The 21,847-nt window shown below is 37.1% G+C and overlaps 2 protein-coding genes across 7 annotated transcripts in view; one reads left to right on the forward strand and one right to left on the reverse strand.

Moving 5' to 3' along the window:
• The window catches only part of LOC132192785 (inactive phospholipase C-like protein 2), a 30,017-nt gene extending 19,730 nt beyond the window's left edge, over positions 1-10,287 (forward strand). The window contains exons 5-22 of one of the 3 annotated variants that reach the window (XM_059612906.1): positions 1,389-1,501; positions 1,790-1,853; positions 2,530-2,623; positions 2,701-2,904; positions 3,052-3,169; positions 3,225-3,396; positions 3,605-3,809; positions 3,871-4,050; positions 4,107-4,285; positions 4,349-4,457; positions 4,521-4,697; positions 4,896-4,993; positions 5,070-5,150; positions 5,208-5,393; positions 5,458-5,772; positions 8,330-8,580; positions 9,445-9,504; positions 10,117-10,287. In XM_059612906.1, coding sequence (XP_059468889.1) covers positions 1,389-1,501; positions 1,790-1,853; positions 2,530-2,623; positions 2,701-2,904; positions 3,052-3,169; positions 3,225-3,396; positions 3,605-3,809; positions 3,871-4,050; positions 4,107-4,285; positions 4,349-4,457; positions 4,521-4,697; positions 4,896-4,993; positions 5,070-5,150; positions 5,208-5,393; positions 5,458-5,772; positions 8,330-8,580; positions 9,445-9,499 — 2,601 coding nt within the window. In that variant the 3' untranslated portion in view covers positions 9,500-9,504; positions 10,117-10,287. Of the gene's footprint in view, positions 1-1,388; positions 1,502-1,789; positions 1,854-2,529; positions 2,624-2,700; positions 2,905-3,051; positions 3,170-3,224; positions 3,397-3,604; positions 3,810-3,870; positions 4,051-4,106; positions 4,286-4,348; positions 4,458-4,520; positions 4,698-4,895; positions 4,994-5,069; positions 5,151-5,207; positions 5,394-5,457; positions 5,773-8,329; positions 10,093-10,116 lie in introns of those variants that run through there. The other 2 variants (XM_059612907.1, XM_059612905.1) reach the window with 2 other exon arrangements.
• A 1,246-nt stretch (positions 10,288-11,533) lies between these two features.
• Positions 11,534-21,231, reverse strand: LOC132205638 (forkhead box protein L2-like). Of its 4 annotated transcripts, none has more exons than XM_059634849.1 (9): positions 21,169-21,231; positions 18,532-18,607; positions 15,550-15,748; positions 14,640-14,950; positions 14,315-14,495; positions 13,941-14,064; positions 13,824-13,887; positions 13,638-13,736; positions 11,534-12,479 (listed from the first exon to the last, which is right to left on the reverse strand). In XM_059634849.1, the coding sequence occupies exons 1-9, from the start codon at positions 21,208-21,210 to the stop codon at positions 12,412-12,414; spliced, it is 1,164 nt and encodes a 387-aa protein (XP_059490832.1). In that variant the 5' UTR covers positions 21,211-21,231; the 3' UTR covers positions 11,534-12,411. The 4 variants fall into 4 exon arrangements, with proteins under 4 accessions (XP_059490832.1, XP_059490833.1, XP_059490830.1 ...); XM_059634850.1 differs by having other exon boundaries at positions 13,638-13,724; positions 14,640-14,953; XM_059634847.1 differs by having other exon boundaries at positions 14,640-14,953.
• Positions 21,232-21,847: the final 616 nt, after the last annotated feature.

A 21,847-nucleotide genomic window follows, 5' to 3' on the forward strand; every position in this document is an offset into this window, starting at 1 on the left:
AAAATTCAAGAAAAAGTGAGAGCGGCTCGCTTTTTGTTCTCCTTTTTTCGGGGAAGAATGAAGAGGAAATTAAAGAGCCCACTTTTCTCCAGACCTTTTAATTAAAACTGCCGTGAGACACAAGAATTAATTTCGCATGAATGAACGCGAACCCTTATTAAAAAGTCTCAATCCTTGTTTTAATTACATTTTGGAAAACCGCAAAGCCACTTAGCAACTTGTCAGTGGCGCAAACGTCTCAGTTATTTACAAGCTAAATGCAAAGTCAGCATCCTCAAACTGCGGATTGGCGCGGTAGCAAATTGGGGTGCAGGAGCGCGAGAGAGAAACCGGCCTTTGTTGCGCGCCAAGCACTCAAGGGTTAGGCACTTGATACTTTTCGCTCCCGGCCTCCTTCACTCCTCAATTTGGCCGAAAATCAATCCCCGCCGGCACACAAGATAAAGATGATAAATTGGCACCCGCCTCGATAACAAGCAGCAGGTGAGAGAGAGGAAGAATGATTGAGAACGGGTTGCGACGGAACATAATGAGAACGATTAGAGAAAAAAAAGGAGAAAAGTTTGGCGGCCAAAATAAGCGTCTTTCTCTAGCGCTATTTTTTCGGCCAGAAAATCAATTTTATAAAATAATTAAAAAATATTAGTATTTTTTAAATTAATATTTAATCGCTTAAAATAATAAAATTCCTGTAAAACGTGGAAAGAGAAATGAATGTAATTCAATAAAAAAGCGCCACTTATTTAAATTAAATGTGGCTTTAAAAAACTTTTTTAATTTTTTTTACTTAATCTTAGCTTGATTTCAATTTAATATTTAATTCAATTTAACACAACAACTGGAAGTCACGTTTTTAGGCATTTTAGCTACCAATTAATAATTATGTATTTTTTTGTTTACTTTCATGAATTTTATTGATATAACTTGTGAACTATTTAACAACAAGTCCGTGAAGCATTTTAAGATCCACCTCACTCAGTTGAATTTAACTCTCGATTTTGAGGCGTAGGCAGACAAATGCCGGCCTTGCGCTTCCCACAACAAAAGTCAGCTTATTTCGAGTGAGGAACTTTCAAAGTCTGCCGTCGAAAACCGACCTGTTTGACGCAGTGATTCGCGATGAATAAGCTGCTAATTTGGCAAACTTTTCACCGCTCGCGCGACACGCACGCTGAATGTCTTCAAAGCCGCTTTTCTTCTTTCCGTCAACGCCAATCTCATTAGGATTCCAAACTCGACTCCGTCGCCTCTCATATACCCGAAAAGTTCACAACGAGAGACGAAGCAAGTTTCCTGCCATGAATAATAAAAGAAAGGCTTTTGCAAAATTATCCAGCCAGGCAAAATTCCGAAATTCAATATATGACATAATGATGGAACTGTTGCAGGAATTTGACCAAATGAAGATGGATGGCAAGCGAGGGCAGGTGGACAGTAAAGAGTTCATCGATATGTTCAAGGAAGTGGCCACCAGACCAGAAATTTACTTCCTTTTAATAAGGTGAAAAAAAATTAATTTTCAGTTTCTATCCACAAAAAGGGGATAATTTTTTTCTATATAGATGCATAAGAATGTTTAAAGGATCTTTAATTTTCTCGTTTCCATTTTTATAAATAATTTGTTGAAAAAATTTTTACAATACCTTTGAATTAGAATAATTTTTAAGCTCTCACCTCTTTTTTTCAAATAAATTTACTTGAAAAACGGTATTTTTTTTAGTATTTTAGCTTTAAATAAAATAAAATTGGAGTCAAAACTACGACACCCATTTTATCGATTTGCCGTCAGGTTTGCTAACAAGGACTACCTGACACTTGAGGACCTGCAGCTCTTCCTCGAAGGCGAACAGGGGGTAAGTGCAAAAGAAACTAGATACGGGAGCAGCGAAGCGAGGGTACACTTTAAGATTACACTTGTCCTAATGCACCCTCTGCTCCCTTTCTCTCACTCGTGACGTGTGTGCGCGCATTTTCATTCCCGAGATGCGTTATTTGTCTTTTGCCGGCTCGTGAAACACGACCCTGAATGTGCTGCGAGAGTGGCGCTTCCGCCGCCCTCAAAACGCGCCATACTCTCTTTCTCGTCGGCCGTAATTAATGCCTCTTTTCGGCGCTTGATTAATCTCTCGCGCGAGAGGAAACGGCCTGTAATCTATCATGTAGATGCAAACGGAAAAGTTGGACGCGCACCAAAAATATTGAAACGGTAATTGGAACAGAGTAGGCTACCCGCAGCACACACTTACGCTGCCGGTTGCATATTCAAGGACCTTCTTAACTCGCAGAATCTTGTGTTTTGAGTGTCAATTTACACATATAAAGGGAAAGGGAACCAGCAAAAATAAATATTTAATCGCGTTTAAAATTTATGTAATGGATTCTTTTAATCAATTAAATCTCTGGTCAAATTAATATTTTCAAACCAAATCAGCTCATTATAGAATTAAACTCTCGGAGTGAAATGAATTTTAATTTTTGGTTAATGTTTATATTATTTTTTTCATTGTCTGACAATCTCTATAATTATAGATCTCAGATTTGACGTCAGAAAAGTGCTTGTCCATAATTCTGAAGTACGAACCGAACCCAGAGGCGCGGGAGAAGAACCAGCTGCAAATCGACGGTGGGTGTTCACTCTCTTCTATATATATTAAAACGAGGAAAAGCGGCTATAAATTTCCCTCGCTCTTTCGGCCGCAGGTTTCACCAAGTTCCTGCTGTCAGAGGACTGCGACATTTTCGACCCAGTGCAGCGGGCCGTTTGTCAGGACATGTCGCAGCCACTCACGCACTACTTCATTTCCTCCTCCCACAACTCGTACTTGCTCGAGGACCAGGTCAAAGGGCCCTCCAGCGTAGAGGGCTACATTAGGGCGCTCGGAAATGGCTGCCGTTGCGTCAAAGGTGAATCACATAATGCTAATTTCCGCAGTTATAATTTTAAAAACCTGATTTACACGTGGCTAATTTAAACCCACTTAAAATTGACCTTTCACTTCCCCTTTTATTGAAGGCACAAAAGAGATCTTACAATTTTATACATTTTTTCAGTTGACTGCTGGGACGGCCCAGAACAGCCCCTCGTGTACCACGGCAACTCAATGACCTCAAAAATCCTTTTCAGAGACTGTATAGAAGTAATAAAGGAATTCGCTTTCATTTATTCTCAGTGAGTTTGGATTTGTGATATTTTTTGTGTTCGATATTGTAAAATTGACTTTCAGATATCCCTTGATAATTCACTTGGAGAACCACTGCACTGTTGAACAGCAGCGGATGGTGGCAGGAATATTGCGAACTGTTCTTCGGGAGCATTTGTACATCCATAAGGACAACAGTCCCAAAGAGCCCTGCCAAATGAGTCCTGTCGAGCTCAGGGGCAAAATTCTCATCATGGTATGAACTTGATCATAAAAATATTTATTAGTATGGAAACTAGTATGCATAATTTTTTCAAACAATTATTTTTATTTAAAAAATTATTGATGAAAAATTTATTTCATGAATTTTTAATTTTTCAATCACATAAACACACAAGGCAATCTCCCATTTTTACCAATAAAAATTCAAGTTTAACATATATTTAAATTTTTTGCTTTTCCAGGGCAAGAAACTGCCAGCCGAGTGTAAAGAAGAGAGCGGCGAGGTGAGTGACGAAGACGAAGGCTGTGACAACAACAATCGCCGCGCCAGCACCATCAACAAGGTCCCTGACAAGGCCCAAACAATCACTCTGTGCAGAGAACTCTCCGACCTCGTCGGCTTGCTCAGGACCAAGTTCATCGACTTTGCTACTTCTAAGCAAACTCGTAAGCGGCTCTATTAATTTATTATTAATATCACCTCAAAACTTTGTAATGTGTGTTGCAGAAACAACCAAGGAAATGTGTTCACTAAGCGAGTCGGCGGCCACGAGGTTGGCACATGCGTGCGCCGAGGATTTTGTCAATCACAACAAGTCCTTCCTCACCAAGGTGTTTCCTAATGCGAGCCGAGTCGACTCGAGTAATTTCAACCCACAGGACTTTTGGAACTGTGGCTGCCAGTTAGGTCAGAAATTTAAAAGGAATTAGTTTTTTAAAATTAATGACGAATTATTTACACAGTGGCTTTGAACTTTCAAACGCCAGGCCAAATGATGGACCTGTACGATGGTAGATTTAGACAGAATGGAGGATGTGGTTATGTTTTGAAACCGTCTGTGATGAGAGAAGAGATCTCCTTCTTTAGTGCTAACATTAGAGACCTTGTACCTGGAGTAGCTCCTCAAACCCTTCACATTAAGGTACTTATTAATTTTGTACAATTTAAATAAATAAAAAATACCAATAATATTTCAATTTTTTAGATAATAAGCGGGCAGCAACTGCCACGACCCAGGGGATCAATGGCAAAGGGGGACGTAATCGACCCCTACATAGTGATCCAGTTGTTTGGCATTCCAGCAGACTGTACTGGTATTTAAAAAAAATTTAAACAATAACCTAACATCTTAATTAATAATTCGTCATTATTTGCAGAGAGAAAAACAAAAACTGTGTCCAACGAGGGCAACTGTCCTATATTTGAGGAGAGTTTTGAGTTTCAGGTTGTGCTCCCAGAACTGGTGCTTGTTCGTTTTGTAGTTCTCGACGATGAATATATTGGTGACGATTTTATCGGCCAATACACCATTCCCTTTGACTGCCTCCAACCAGGTGAGTCTGATTTTTAATATCTTCACTAAAGATCAATTTGCAAATTAAATTAAATACCCACCAAAGTAAATTTTGGAAGCTTTTTGTATTTAATTTATTAAGAAAATTCATCCACCAAAACTAACAGTAATAGTAATGTTTCCTTTTACATGATTTAAATCATAAGGGATTCTAAGGTTTTCTTAATTATGCATGCAGGCTATCGTCACATTCGACTTCTTTCCAACACTGGTGAGCCCTTGGAGAACTCAATTCTCTTTGTGCACATCGCTATCACTAATAAAAAAGGTGGAGGGGTGAGTTTCTTTCTGAGCTTCTTTTAAAACTTATCGCCCCAAACAAGCAAACCTAAACGCAAACTTTTGTTTACAGAAGCTGAAAAGTTCAAAATCGGAAAAACTTCACACAGACATCCGGACTGTTGGTTTGAAACAAGTGGATGAGCAATTAAAGGTTTTTAACTTAAAAAAATGACGTGTCTTAATATTAAATATCAAATTTTTTAAACAGGGTGCAACAGCAGATCTGCTGGAGGTTCTCAGGGTGCGTCAAGACGTGGAGTTGGCCATGGAGGCTTTGCGAGCCGACTGTGGGCTCAGCGAGGCAGCCAACATGAAGCAGTGTCTCAGGGTGTTGCTCCATAGGCTGGCAAATAGTCCACATGTCTCAACAGTTTCCATACAAGACTTTGAAGGAGTAAGTGAAAAAATCATTCAAAAACACTTTTTCGTCATATTTTTTTTTTTTTCAATTTTTGAAGGTTCCGCGGATCAAAATTGAGTCGTCAGGGCTGCCGACCCATCTTCAAAGGGGAGTAAGTCTCTTCGAAAGGGTCATGTGTGAGATGCAGTTCATGACAGAGCACGGGGAGCGTCTTTTCAGCCAGATCAGCAGCCACCACTCCAGTTTACTCGAGTTCCACGAAGAACTGCCAACCTTAGCCAGCCAGGCTGGACTCAAGGGAAAAAAGTACAACAAAGTACACGAGAACTACACGTGGAATGTTCGAATTTTGAGAGGACAAATGGACCTTCTTGAGAGTTGCAAAAAGGAGTGCTCACAAGCTATGGCACAGGTAATTAAAATTAAATATAATCATGATGTATATTTTAATTTTGTATTATTTTATGTTGGAATAAGAGTTAATTTAAAAAAAAAAATAACACTTTTTAACTAAAACTTTATTCTTAAAAATTTTAAACATTTTTGTACTAAATTTTTATAAATTTTATATGTGGTTTTATGAGTAACTTTGTTAAATTTTTTGGTATAAATTAAAGTTTTTATACAATTAAAAAAATATTTAAAACTAGATAGGTTTGTTTTGAGTGAAAACAGGGGTCTAATTCTGTAAGATAGAATCGTTCCATTTCCATTTCTATTTCATTTTCCATTTGACCCATTCTATTTCGTCGCCTTTTTCCATTACGACTTCTATTTCGCAGCCTATCCATTTCCATTTCTATTTCGTCGTCAATTTTAATAGTTGAACCATTTATTTATTTATATTTAATTTAATTATTCCCTATGCTTACAGTGCTCTTCGAATGGTTTTTAATATTCAGGTTGATAAAATTATATGAATTATTTAATTTTTAATGAAAATGTATATTTATAATTCTTATATGTCTCTCGCACCCCCTTTTAATCGAATCTTTTTATGGCTCATAATTAGGGGGGATCAAGATAATTTTTCCTTTCATGAAGTTAATTAAATCTATTTCTTAAAAATTGGTTCAATTCAAATACAATTATAATATTTTTTTTTAGCAAATTAGCAACCATGTATTTTATATTATTTAATTCATCGCGTGCGCTGTTTGGTACCACAATTTGCGCCCACACTGTGGTACCACAATTTGCGCCCACACTGTGGTACCACAATTTGCGCCCACACTGTGGTACCACAATTTGCGCCCACACTGTGGTACCACAATTTGCGCCCACACTGTGGTACCACAATTTGCTCCCACACTGTGGTACCACAATTCCCGCCCACACTGTGGTACCACAATTCCCGCTCACACTGCGGTACCACAATTTCCGCCCACACTGTGGTACCACAATTTCCGCCCACACTGTGGTACCACAATTTCCGCCCACACTGTGGTACCACAATTTCCGCGCACACTGTGGTACCACAATTCCCGCCCACACTGTGGTACCACAATTCCCGCCCACACTGTGGTACCACAATTCCCGCTCACACTGTGGTACCACAATTCCCGCCCACACTGTGGTACCACAATTTGCGCCCACACTGTGGTACCACAATTTCCGCCCACACTGTGGTACCACAATTTCCGCCCACACTGTGGTACCACAATTTGCGCCCACACTGTGGTACCACAATTTCCGCCCACACTGTGGTACCACAATTTGCGCCCACACTGTGGTACCACAATTTGCTCCCACACTGTGGTACCACAATTTCCGCCCACACTGTGGTACCACAATTTCCGCCCACACTGTGGTACCACAATTTGCTCCCACACTGTGGTACCACAATTCCCGCCCACACTGCGGTACCACAATTCCCGCCCACACTGCGGTACCACAATTCCCGCCCACACTGCGGTACCACAATTTCCGCCCACACTGTGGTACCACAATTTCCGCGCACACTGTGGTACCACAATTCCCGCCCACACTGTGGTACCACAATTTCCGCCCACACTGTGGTACTACAATTTCCGCCCACACTGTGGTACCACAATTTCCGCCCACACTGTGGTACCACAATTTGCGCCCACACTGTGGTACCACAATTTGCGCCCACACTGTGGTACCACAATTTGCGCCCACACTGTGATACCACAATTTGCTCCCACACTGTGGTACCACAATTCCCGCCCACACTGTGGTACCACAATTCCCGCCCACACTGCGGTACCACAATTTGCGCCCACACTGTGGTACCACAATTTCCGCCCACACTGTGGTACCACAATTTCCGCCCACACTGTGGTACCACAATTTGCGCCCACACTGTGGTACCACAATTTGCGCCCACACTGTGGTACCACAATTTGCTCCCACACTGTGGTACCACAATTTACGCCCACACTGTGGTACCACAATTTGCGCCCACACTGTGGTACCACAATTTCCGCCCACACTGTGGTACCACAATTTGCGCCCACACTGTGGTACCACAATTCCCGCCCACACTGTGGTACCACAATTTGCGCCCACACTGAGGTACTTTTGACTAAACGCCTTATTCAAATAATTTTTTATACATTTTATTGACTTGAGCATATTAAAAATCATTTGAAAATTACTGTAAGCGCATATGCAATAATTAAATTAAAAAATATATATATTTATTTATATTTATTTATGGCTCAACTATTAAAATTGACGACGAATTAGACAAGTGAAAATGGATAGGCTGCGAAATAGAAGTCGTAATCGAAAAAGGCGACGAAATAGAATGGGTAAGCAAATGGAAAATGAATATAGAAATGGAAATAGAAACGAAAAAGCTTACAGATTTAGACCCCAGCTACTATTTAACCAAAATATTGTTGTTTTATTTTTATTTGCTGAGCTTATAAATTTCTTTTTTAATTCTCAACTATTGATATGTGTACTTCAAAATTCAACAAATCTCGCCCCTTAATTTCCAGGTGCAGAGCTCTGCCTCCTCAATAGGCACCTACTTAGTCAAAGAAAAGAGTCCAGCGATGGCCACTCGAGGCCAGCAGCAACAACGGAAGTTGAATTTATTCTGCAAGCGGCCGTCCCTGGACGCCATTCACGTGATGCAGCCAAGCAGTCCGACGTCGCCGGGTCAGCCACCGGCTAGTCCATCATGCATTAAGCCCAAAAGCATCCTCAAAAAGTCAAACTCCAACATCGAGCAGGGCTCCGTCGCAGGGTACGTTTCGCCGACTAACAGCCTCCGCTCTAACTCGTGGATCTCCGCCAACGACCAGTGATTTTATTTCGTCCGTCTTATTTTATTATTAATTTAACGGCTTTATTTGCAACCAAACCTGCTTCTTGCCATTTTGACGCAAATATTTTACCCCTCTCTAATCAAAATCTAAGAGGCTTTGCAATAATTACGCTTATTTAACCTTAAATTATTTTTATTTTTACGTACATAATATAAATTTCTTTAGAATTTAACCAATTAAATGTGTTTTTTTTCCCTTTTTTTACGAGATTTTTAATTGGAGAAACAGAGCCAATTGACAGTGGAATATCCGGGAATATCAATATGAAAAGCGAAATCAAAATCAAGTACGGAAAATAAAAAGCGGGTAAAAATCTTGTCTAGTCTGCACGTGCCTTGTCCACTACAATTGTCTGTCAGCCACTTTTATGATTCATGAACAATCTAAAAAAAAGTTGAAAAAGACGGCTCTGCAATGAATGCAATTTTTTCTTAATTTAACACAAAGTCTTGCGGTATACAGAGAGGAGAAATCACTCAACTCGAGAGGTTTGAAGTAAAAAAATAATAACAAAAATAAAACTATAAATGCCTTCCAGTACAGAATTTAATGTTTTAAAAATGTTGTTTAAGAGTTTAGCCGAGCGAAAAAGCAGATGAATGTATGAGATGAACTTTTTAAACTATACACATACCAAATTTTACTAGAAGGAAAAATGTTAATTATTACAAATATATATACACGAGAGAAGGATTTTTTACCAATGAATACCAATGCAATGTTCTATAATTTCATTCAAACGTTTGTCGAGCAATATTTTCAAAATGAATTTTTCTGCAAAGGATCGACTGGCGGTTGGGGCCTCTGTCTCGCAACAGAGTCTTTCTTGACCTCTGACCCAGGCAGGTATTTTATTTCGTTTGTGAGAATCTCGGCCTGCTTTTTGGAGTTAGTGCGCGTGTTTTAATACTTTTTATTATTTTGGATGGTTTTTGTGCGACAGACGAACATAATCAAAGTGATTTTGTTTTACCATTTTAATGAGAATATGTGTGTTCATTAAAGAAAGAAAACATGTCAGCAGCCCTTGTATACTGAAAACTATTGTGCTTGTGATCCTCTCTTTCGTGGGGAAATATAGGCGAATTCTCTAGTTATGTGTGAACATAATTCTTTGATTAACTGCAAAAATGTGTGTTTTGTGGAGCGAACGAAAATTAAACAATGGAAAATAACTATATGTATAAAACTAATTGCAAAATCTTTTATTCAACACTTTCCCTAATCTCGGAACAAAAAAACATGCTTTAAATAACAAAAGAGCGATTTTTTTAATAAAATTGTACATATTTTATTGCTTAGCTTTATTAATGACTTTCTAACTCGGCAAAATTATTATTAAATTGATAAAATAAATTATCAGCTAATATTTTATTTACGCAATAATCACGATTTTTGAGTTTTCTTGAACCGAAACAAAAGAATCCCGTCTCATGAGGTATTAAAACTTTCAGAAGCGAAGATGAAGACGAAGGTTTAGACGTTTAAGAGATTTGGCGTGGAAAACACAAGCTGGTTGTACGAAAGAACAGAATTGGAATATTATTATACAAACATTTATTAATATTCTTTTGTTGTATATAATAATTATGTAAATGAAAATAAAATTGACACACTTATTTCTACCTTCCTCCTTTATTTTCAGAATCCATAAATTGGCTTTTTATTTGGAGGGGGAACAATTTTTTTGAATTTAAATTAGAATAAAATTTTTTTAGCAGTGTGTATGATTTTAATAAAGAAACACCTGTATTATTTTTAATGATTTAAATTTAATTTTATTCAAAATTAAGTGTAAAATAATAATTCTTGTAAGCGCGTGCATGTGAAAAAAAATCAATGAATTGATTTTATATATGACGAGCGAAATGCATGTGTTGCACCGGTTGCCTGCCTTACTTTCTTGCAGACGTGCTCTTACTTAACGTGGCCGTGCGTTCAAATCCAACTCAAGCCAGCTCAACAGAGATCACAGTAAATCAATTAAATGTGCCCCTCTAGGAACTCTACCCTACTCGTTTAAGGAGATTTTACAGACAAAGTGAGCAAAACGGCTACAAAGTCAGTTATTCTGGCTTACCAATTTTTCAGATTTAGCCAAATTCATTCTTATTTGTCCAAAGATCTACTTTTCATAAGAAAAACTTTTCTGGAAAATCACTGCCTTTATAATTGTTTGTACAAATGTAAAATTGAAATTAATAAATTCATTTTGCTTTATTTCATAGATTTTGAAAGAAATTTAAAAAAAGAAACTTTTTATGACTTTTTGAAAACCAAAAGTTTTTCCCCAGTGTAAAAGTAAGTTACATTAATATTAATTATTGAACGCATGCAACTGAAATCGCAACTATTTTTTTTCTGCAAGTCATTTCATTTAATTTTTTTAGAGATTTGATCTGCAAAGAAAGCAATTTTCTTAGTTAAATGTATTTTGAGCCATAATAATACCAGCTAATTATTTCATTATCTTAATTATTGATTTTGAATGAAAATCAAGATAGCTGCAGCCTTGTGAGAAAAGCGATGGGAACGGTGGTTTTATTTTGGATGGCGCTCACCGAAAAGAGTGACAGCGGAGGCTGTGCGCGCGAGTGAGATCGAGCGAGCGCCTCTTCTTTTGACTTGTTTAAAGGTAGCAGCTGCGCGGCGCTTGATCGCCGCGTTGACAGCGGCTTTTTTCCCAACGACTGCAAAGTTTAAAAAACATTTGGTGAAAGTTTATCAATATTCAACCCGATACGTTGTTCATCAAGAATCATACACAACCTGTAAGAGCACTAATATTTACTGCAGTTTAAACCTGAACATTTGAGGGAGGCAGAAAATCAAAGATCTGCAACATTTTCACCAAATTAAATCACAGAGACACGTTTTTTATTCTAAAATTAAATTCACATTTGACTATTATATAATTATAGAAGCGGTGGCAGTTTTCGGTTTTACAAATGAAGGGAAAATGACATGTCATATTTTAATTACAGCTTCAATATCTGAATTATCTTAAATGAAAAGTTATTCAAGTATTAAAAGATGAGAAGTTTGAAGGATAAAAAAAACAGTGGTTGCAATGGGACGGCTAATAATACTCGGGGAAATGCACTTCTCTCTGGGGAGCAGTTCAAGAGACGATTTTGGGTCCGTCAGTTCCACACAGGGGAACACCAAGAGCATCAAAGTGAAATGGAAGAACAAGCTTCATTAACTATGACTTCAATCAACATTTATTACATTGAATCATCCCCCTTTTTTTAAATGATTTCCTAAATAAATTTAATCCCTAAGATTTAATTTAAAAAAAGTTAATAATTTAATAGAAAGTGATTTTAAATAATTTTTTTATTACGAATGCGCGAAATTATTTCAATAATGACTAAAGATTTGTGAAAAAAAAAATTAAAAGCAAATGTGAAATGTTGAGGAAATTGTTGGTGTGCCCCCTGAGGAGCTGTGCGGTTGGGAGCGTGTGTAGTCGAGTGGGTAAAAAATAGGCGAGGATTAATAGGCGAGGATGGTGGCGGAGAGAGACGGGGTGCATTAGCGCGACACACACATCATGTTGAGCAAATGGGCCGGTAAATCGTGGGAGGAGAGAGCGACTGTGAAGCTCATTCTCGCTGCCGTCGCCGCCGCCGCCTCGCCGACCGACTGCCACCTGCCGCCATTAATTCACGCCGCGTCACGCTATTTACAGCCGCGCGTTTGTACCAATAACAATTAAAAAGAGTTTTATGATTTTCTAAACGCAGTCACATGAAGCACTTGGGGTTGAATCCGGCAAAAGCGCCTCCACCGCCCGCCTCGCCGCGAACGCCCGCTGCCAACACACGCACCAAATTGTGATAATCATTGGTGACAACTTTATACAGAAATAAATTTACACCAAATTAACTAAATATACAAACACCATGCTGAACAAGAATTATAAAAACATTATACAAAAATCATGCAAATTCAATTTGTGTTTTATTTCATGCTTATAAAAATTGAACAAATTAATATTAAGCTTAATAATCTAATTAAGTTAAAAATTAAATCATTCAGCTAATTTGAGGTTTATTCTGTTACATACTTTTAAAAAATAATTTCAATTTTATTATTTTATTAATAAAAAACAAATATTTTATAATAAAGTATATTTTTTATTTTAATTTTGAAAATTTTACTCGATTTTTGTAATGCCACTTTGTAAAATTTTGTATTTAAATTTTTTTACTAAATTCATTACATTTTGAAAAACAATATTGAACAAAAGTGTTTATCATTGTGCACTAAAAAACTGTAGTAAAATAATTTGATTGCTTAATTTTTTTGCAGCAAAATTAACAAGGACAAAACCGTGATTGTTTTTTATGTGAACACCGACGACGCTTTTTCGTGTCGGAATCTTAAAGGTATTTGGCAGAAACGAGACAAAATACCAAGCTATAGGGCTCTAATGGCTGCCGCTCGAGCACGGAAAGTGTGTGTGGATGTAAATCGGGAGCGATCTCTCCTCAGAGTAGCTGACGAAAAGAGAGCGGGTCTTAAATAAATTGATAGACGCGCGCAGTCAGGTTTGCTTTGACCTCTTAATTTTGTTTTCAAAGCCATCGAGAAAAAACAATAAACAGCGCACTCGGGGAAAAATGCTGGGGGAGCAACGAAGTTAGTACAACACGCGCGCTTTTTATTATCACCACACACGGGGTAAGATTTCAAAACAGTACACGACCGCTGCCGGCATTAACTGTCAATTAGCACGACGCTTTAAGTGGTTCCTTCACAAAGAAAAAAAATCAACTCGCGCAATTCAATTAGAAATCTTAATTAATTTGGATTTATTTGCATTAATTTAAACAACAGCTAGAAATCATTAATTATTTGAGCATTTAGTTTTAAAATTTAAATAAAATTAGAAGAGGTTAAAAATATCAGAGGCAGCAAAGGTCATGCAGTCAGATTTGAATGGTCAGGCCAGCAGAGTTATTCTCACCGTCGGTTGGCCAGTAGGAATATCTGGCCGCCTCTTCCCTGCGAGCACAGGCTGCTTGAAATTGGGGCTGCCCAAAACTTGAGGGTCCTGCGCTTGGACCTGCCCAAAATGGGAAGATCGTATTAAGACTTATTCAGATGGTGAAAGAATAAATTTTCGCAAAAATTTAAAATAAAAAATACTGACCCAAACCTGGAGAAAGCTGGTGCGAGTAGCTGCCCATTGGTGGCAGCTGCACACTCGAACTCATCTAGAATTTAAATTTAATTAAATTAATTATTTTTTAATTGCAATTGAACAAACCTGGGACGAGGCGAGGGGTTGAAAAAGGGTTGGTGCGACGCTCTGGTGTGCCGGGGGTGCGCCAGGACGACCCGACTGACATCCACCGGGGTAGGCGGATCCGTGCAGAGGAGGCCAACTGGCGCTGAAACGCAAACGCCACCCAGGCTCATTTTAAATTGTCACCACGGCCGGGATTAAAAATGTTCAAACTCGCCGCGATTCGTCAGCCGCGAGCACAAAAAGCCGCTGTCATCGCGGCGCTTTCCCGACCCGAATGACAAATAAAGGGACTTATTTTGTATTTTTTATTTCTGTCTCAAAATCAACAGATTCAAAATTTAAACTATGTGGTGTTTATTTATTATTATTTTTTTTTTTTCAAATGAATTTACCTTGGATAAGGATTGTAAGCTGGTGGGCTGAAGAGGTTGCGGCCGTTCAGAGGCAAGGTGTGGGCAAAAGAATCAGTGAAAAATGTGGCTTTTGCGTAACCTCCGGCCGTCCTATAAGGGCGTTTCATCCTCCGCCGTCTTCGGTAGTTCCCGTTTTCAAACATGTCCTCATACTGAGGATCTGAAAAAATGAAATGAAAAGAATTAACTTTTTTTACAATAGTTAAGAAATCAACGCGCCTGGTGAATTCATAGTTATGCAACCGTGAGAACTTAAAGGCCAAGTAAGTTGCATACCTGTTAAAATAGAAAATTTTTTCTGTACCTAAAGTCCAATAGTTGCCCTTCCTCTCGCCACCACCCTCGCGAGGAACTTTGACGAAACACTCATTCAGACTCAAATTGTGGCGAATCGAGTTCTGCCAGCCTTTTTTGTTCCGCTCAAAGTACGGGAACTTGGACGTGATGAAGTTGTAGATTTCGCTCAGGGTGGCTCGTTTCAGGCCGGAGCTTTGGATGGCCATCGCGATCAGGGCCACGTAACTGTAGGGAGGTTTCGTGTTCGGATCCGAATGGTCCTCCGAGTCGGCCGGCGAAGTCGCTTCGCGTACTGAACCTCCGATCTCTTGCTGACTGCTACTAAATAAATTGATTTTGAATTGTGAGTGTGATTTTTAAAGCCTCTAATTTGAAGTGAGTGAAAAGTGAAAATGATTCGAATACTAAAAATCAATTATTCTTGGTATTATAAAGAATAATAATTTTGCAAGCGAGCCGTGAATATTTCGCACGGTGAAGTTCCCACAGCGGTAAAAGAGGAAATATCAGGAATAGAAAGAAAAAAATTGAGTTCAAATTTATTTGCTATGAAAATAGCTAATTTAAAAAAACAAATGTGCCATAGGAGAATCTTGTGTTTTTTGCAATTTGCTTTAGATTTTTTTAAATTCATAATTTGTTTTACAAATAATTTAAAAGTTACAAATTTTTTAGATTCTGTCAATTTTTAATCAGTGTCTGCCATTCATTTAATGTATTTATATTAATTAAAAAAAAAACCATTTTCACTTTGGGTAATTTTTGTCCTATTTTGTTGGCTTGTCTCTTCAAAGTCCCATTTTATTAAATTATTATTTAAATTTTTATGCATTTAAAAGGTTGCACAAAATACAGTTCGAAACTGAGGCTACAAATTATTATGTACAAATTATATTTTTATAAGATTTTCTACTTACCCAGAAGGAGTGACTGCCGTTTGTGGTGGGTCTGGGGACGACGGTTGGATTGCCTCTGGTAAGTGTTGATGGTGGTGGTGCAGAACAAAGGACGGCATGGAATGTATTGTGGTCAGGTCGGGTTTATCCTCGCGCGGCAACTCGTCACCTTTGCTCGGATCCAAGCACCGGCCGATCATTTGGTGATCCCTGCCGTACCCTTAAATCAAAAGTTGCAATGTTTAAATAACACAAAATGATACATTTCCATCATTATTTTCTGTTTACTGGAATAAAGTTTCCATAACAAGGTAATCCCACTTAAAAAGCAAAGGGGTTTTGCCAAAGCAGGTTGTTTTGTTTTGAAATTCAGGAAAGAAAATAAAAGAGACGAGAGAGCAAACAGCGGAGTCAAGCTCTCTGGCAGCTCTCGCAGCTATAATTAGAGTATCAGTTTGCCGCCGAGCGACGAGAGATGCATCCATTAGTCGCGAGGAAATCCGATCCCGCTACTAACAACCAGACTTTTTACTCAGCCATTTAAATGAGAGAGAGGAGAAAACGATCATCTCGATTTGTCACGCGATACCGCCCTCCGAATTTCGCGAGTTGGGCCGCGGGGCCACTTTCCGAATAGGGGTATGTGATAAACTGCACGTCGACTTTCGGCGTTTCTGTGTTTTTCATTCCGTCCTGCGCTTACCTGGCACACTTGCTCAAAATCCATTCGGCGACGGAGACTAAATAAATAAGCCAACTTGTCGCGCGAATTGGCCAACTTGCGAGTTTTAGGTCTTTTTGTTTTGCAAATATCAGACCTGTGTTTTGACACACAAATACTATAAGTCTGTTAATTAAAAGCCGAAGCTTGTAAATAATGTGTCGTCGAATCAAAATAAGTATTTGGAACACTATGCACGAATATCAGAGTTTAGTAAATGAACTTGAAAATTTCTAGATGGGATAAGCAAAAAATAATTTATTAATTATTTTGATGTTTATGGTTTTGCATTATTTCAAATTAAATTTTATAAATTAACTTATCCTCTTATAGCCATAAAATTATTCTTTTGTTGATGATTTAAGCATAAGTTTAGAAAGAAATTAACTTTAAAAATACTCCCAATCGAGTTACCTACGCAGGAAAACCTTAAAAATAAATATAAATAATTTAGTCAGAAAAGATATTATATGTCCACAGCAAGTACAGGCAATTATTTATAAAAATCTTAATTATTGAAATAATTAAGAAACTTGAAGTTCTATTTCACATAAAAAGAAAAAAAGAAATCACCAGAAAATTTGAGAATCAAATAGATCTGTTTGAAGAAATTGACACTCGAGGAGATGATCATGGAAATCGGGCTTGTCCTCGTTGCAAAAATTGTTTTTATTCAAAAACAAAACGGCTCATTTTTTTAATAAAAACAATTTTTGCAATGAGGACAAGCCCGATTTTCTTCATCTCTAATAGATCTGTTTGTAATTTAACCAACTGTTTTTAAAAACTTTTTTATTAAAGTAAAAGCAACTTCTTGGTTGCCTTTAAACTGTCCAGTTGAGTAACGAATGGCATTTTTGTCACTCCAGACTAATAATATTTCAGCGAGACGCCGGCACATCCGATTTTACGAGCAAGCTGTGTATGCACGTTTTGAAAGTGGCAATTTGACGCACACTTTATGAGTTTTAATTTTTCTTCTCTTGTGCGAAAACGGCTGGGGAAAAAATGCTGTCGCATTTCTCGCAGCTTCACACGGGAACCTAGCAAAGCTGATGTAATTTTTTTTACTTTTGTTTTCGATTTGGCAATAAACTGCGAGCGAGAAAATGAGCCTGTCTGTGCGAGCTGCTTTTGACGCGGATAGTTTTCTGCCTTTCCAGCACAATTTCGCCGCGCGGAAAGATAAGAAACGCCGATGTTTATTTCTTGAGGGCATGAATTTGCCTCATTGTTAGCCGACAAGGACGCAACAACCTTAATAGAATTTCAATATACGCACGCCTCTCTTTTCAGTGTGCCATTAAGTTCATTTCATGCGGAAAAAAAAGATAACTTTGAAGTTACTGGAGAATTTTAAATTTTTTACAGCGAAGAAAATGCGTTATTTACAAGTGCAGCTAAAACATTTTCATTTTTTGAAAAAATATTGTTGTGTGTGACTGTAGGGCGTGTAGAATTTACAAAATACTGAGGATTAAAATAGTAAATATTTGGCCACAAAGACAACTAAATATTTTGTTTTGGAGCATCTCAAAACATATAACACCGCACCACGCAAACAAATAAAGCAACCTGCTCTCCGCAAGAGAAGATGAGAAAAAAATCATGCATCCATCAACTACAGATTTTAATTAATGAAATTTTTTATTGTTAGGAGTTTTGGTCAGGCTCGTAAATTTGAATCTAGTTCAGAATCGTTTAAATTTATATTTGAATATTATTTATAGACTCGATGCGTATTAAACATAGACAAACGAAAACATTTTAAAAATAATTTAATTCCAAAACAATTATTAACAGCTTTTTCATTATTTTCAATATAATGTATTATAGCACTGGTTTAATTCATTCAATTCACAATCAGTGCATCTCTTAAAGGAACGGTGGCGTGAAAAGCGCATTTTTCGACGTCAGAGTGGCAGTCAATATTCTACTGAAGGTAATTGGCAGTGCATGAATTATGACCAAGTGGTTTATTTTGAGCCGCATTTCATCGGGTAAACAGCACGTGTGTGCTCTGAACGTGCTTTTCTCTGTGTGTGCTCGGTGCAGTGTGCGGGAGAGACTCTGATTTCCTCTGCACCCAGCGAAGTTGAGCTCGAAATTAGCACCAAAAATAGAAGTGACGGTGAGAGGAACTTCAGCGCAGGAATTATTTTCAGTGACATTTTAAATATATATACAAGCTTCGGTTCATATAAGTATTCAATTTCAACGAAATTTTAATTTCAAACAAATTAATTTTATTTCGGTCATTAATTTTTATTAAATTTACTCACCAAGGAGGCCCAATGAAGTTGGGGGCAGATGTTCGGGGATTGTGGGTGACAGGAAAGGCGGTGGCCGCTTCAGCTCCTGAAACAAGTAGGCCCACAAAAATAATGTTTACTTTGTGAGTCGCAATTTTGTGATTCATTTTCTTGTAATTTTCAGTCACGTGAAAAGCTGATGAGACGCATTATTTGGCAAATAATTTCGACACTCAAGAAAAGTGCATGCGTCCAGAGCACTTAACTTGCACGTCTCTTTCTCCTTGACCCGCAGAGCCAAAAGTGCACAATCAGCGCAATTTTTCTCAGTGAACCAGCGCCAGTCAAGGCGCCACCATATCTCAGCGGTTTGTAAACTTTCGCAAAATTGAAGAGCTGCTTCTTTGTATAATTCGTTAAAAAGAAATTAAAACCCTGGATATTATTTAATATCTTTAATAAAAAAACATGATTTCATTTTTATTGTAAAATAATAAGGAGGGTTGTAAGTACTTCCCAAAGCCCACGTGATTTCAATTGATTGAAAATTTTAAAAACAAGTTTTTTGAATGCAGAACGTGGAACCACCTGAAACCCATGATATTAAAGGTTGCTGAAAAATCGGAAAAGAAAGCTGTGGCTTGCTGCAAACATATAAAATTAGTCATAGCTATTGCAAGTAGCGCCCAGGAATCGCTGTAAAATGTGTCACTCTCTCTGCTAGTCGAAGAGGTCAACAACCCTGCAGAGTGCGAGTGCAGCAAAATTGCATTCAACACTCCTAACTCAAATTAATTGCGAGTACGTATTTTTTCTTTATATATAGAACAGTGATGTCATTCAAACGGCTGATTTTATTATTAACGTGAAAAATGTAATCAGACGTTGACTTTGTTTAAAAAAATTTTGATTTAAATAAATAAATTAGTGATTTTCATTTATTTTTATTGTTGGAAGCAATCAAATAGGTCGATGAAACCATATAACGTATTATTTGAATCCTAATATATTATTATTTTTTAAATTACTATAAAAATCAACAAAATAAAAGTCAATGGACTCGCACAAATGCAGCAAAATGAACGATGACATTACGCAATAATGGATTTACATCTAATTTCTATAGACCTATGTAACCATCATTATGCAACAATGGAAATCAAAATAAATCTTGAACGACTCCTTTTATACCATAATCAAATCCAATCAAATCAAGTCAAACTTTACAACAATAGCGGCTAAAATGTTCCCAATATTTGCCAAAAATTTGTACTACTGTCGTAAACACTTGATTTAAAACATGACAATAAGGAGCCCTTAACCCTCAACGTGCAATATGGGTTTATATCATAAATTAATGGCAATTGATTGTTGTTTCGTTCCTTAAACAGAATTGTAAAAAAAATTCTGCTTTTTTTAAACACCAAATGTGAATAACAAATTTTGAGAGTGTAAAAGGAAGACATGCTGAAGAAGACTGCTGCATGAACCACGTCTGGTGTCAAAATTAACGCCCAATGTAAGAATAAAATTAAATATTAAGCAATAATTTGCTGCCGTTTCTATGGATTTGAGCTACCGTTTGTTTTATTTTTTAGTTGCAAATTAAGTGTGGTACCACAAGGCATTCTCTGCCCATATCAACATAACATTCATTATACACATATTTAAAAAATTAAATTAGTAAACCACAATAAATTGTTAAATATTGCGTATGTGTTGGTGATGCTGTTAACAAATTAAATTAATGAAGAAAATAATCTATAGGTCTTAATTAATTGACCACAAAGAAACAAGTGTAAGACGAATTTTACACATTTTCTGATTTTATATAATAATATAATGTAGCGCAGTGTGATTGGTTTTTCAAAATTGTCACATTTTTTGCAAAAGCACAATTTGGCTAGGTTGTGCGCATTGAAATTCCCTCATAGTTCAGCCAGCAGTGCACATAATAAATGAGGTGAGGAATTGATTATCCGCAGTAGCGCTCTCAGCAATTCCTTTGGCCTGCACTTTGCCCGCTCAGCTGGCATGCATTTTTTAAGTATGAATTTAAAAAAAAAAAATACCTTCTGAGCGGTGCTAATTATTTGATACTGATCTTCTAGATTGATATTCTTCAAGAATCAATGTGAAACATTTTTATATTTTTATTTAATTTCATGAAACTAAAATTGCTCTGTAAAAGTTCTTCCCCAAAAATTGAAAATATATAGAAGATCCTTTAAAAAAAATACTTCCTTAGAGACGTGCAAGAGACAAAACGTATATATAAGTAGTAAATAAATAGCAACATTATATAATTCAAAGACAATGAACGTCTGTAAAAAAAAAAATAAATAAAAAGGGTTTTTAGATTAGGTTATTAAATTTATTTTCTCTATTTAGGTTGAGGAAGGAGATAATTAGATTCTTTAAAATTTTAAATGTATTTAAATTAAAAACTAAATTTTTGTATTTAAAAAATTTACATTTTGAAGTAAAATAAATATGGACTCAAAGGATGAACATTTTAAATAAATATTTGACAGTCAATAATTTTATTTTAAAACAGGACTGTGTGAGTTGACAGCTCATCCGATAACATGTCTATCATTTTATACGCGGGAATAAAATTCTAATTAATTAATTCTGCCCTAATTAGAAGACAAAAAAGCAAATCACCTGCAAGTGGAGTTGATGCGCCTCAGGACAGGGGTTATCCATGTGCTCGGGACGTCAATTAGCGACTAACGAGGCGCGTCCGACGACCGCCCCGAACTTGGCTTGGCTCCTCCTCGGGGGGCGGCGCGCAGGCCGGGGGCGGCTCTGCGCTCGTCCTGCCAAAGGGCAGCTTTGCGGAGGGCTCGTGATAAAAGCGTGCTCACAACGCAAGGAAAAATTTCGCCAACAACGAAATAATTCTATGAAGGTGTCACCCTCTAATTCTTACATTATACATAGTGAATCATTTCATTTTTTGCAAGCCTCATTCAATTCAAATTTAAAAGTTTTTATTAAATTCTGAGGATATTTTGTTCTATTCAAATGATTTTTTCATAAATCCTTAGGGCCACCTGATAAGAAAAGTGTCTATAATTGATATTTTTTTATATTTTTTTTTTCATATCTGGCCAATTCCTTTTTCATGTACTACCATATTATAAGAAAATATAATCCGCTATAATCACTGAAATGATGTTTAATGTCAGTTTGAAATTTAATTTCAAATTTTAGGAGATATCTAATATTTATTAATTATATAATTGTAAAAATTAAAAGTAATTTTCAAGAAATAAGAATGCGCAAACTCCATTTCCCCGTTCGTCACTGCCTTTATTGGTCTTTATTTAGCTCATCGAGT

The sequence above is a fragment of the Neocloeon triangulifer genome, unplaced genomic scaffold (assembly GCF_031216515.1).
Source record: "Neocloeon triangulifer isolate White Clay Creek 2 clone unplaced genomic scaffold, ASM3121651v1 ptg000003l, whole genome shotgun sequence".
NCBI classification, from domain to species: Eukaryota; Metazoa; Arthropoda; class Insecta; order Ephemeroptera; family Baetidae; genus Neocloeon; species Neocloeon triangulifer.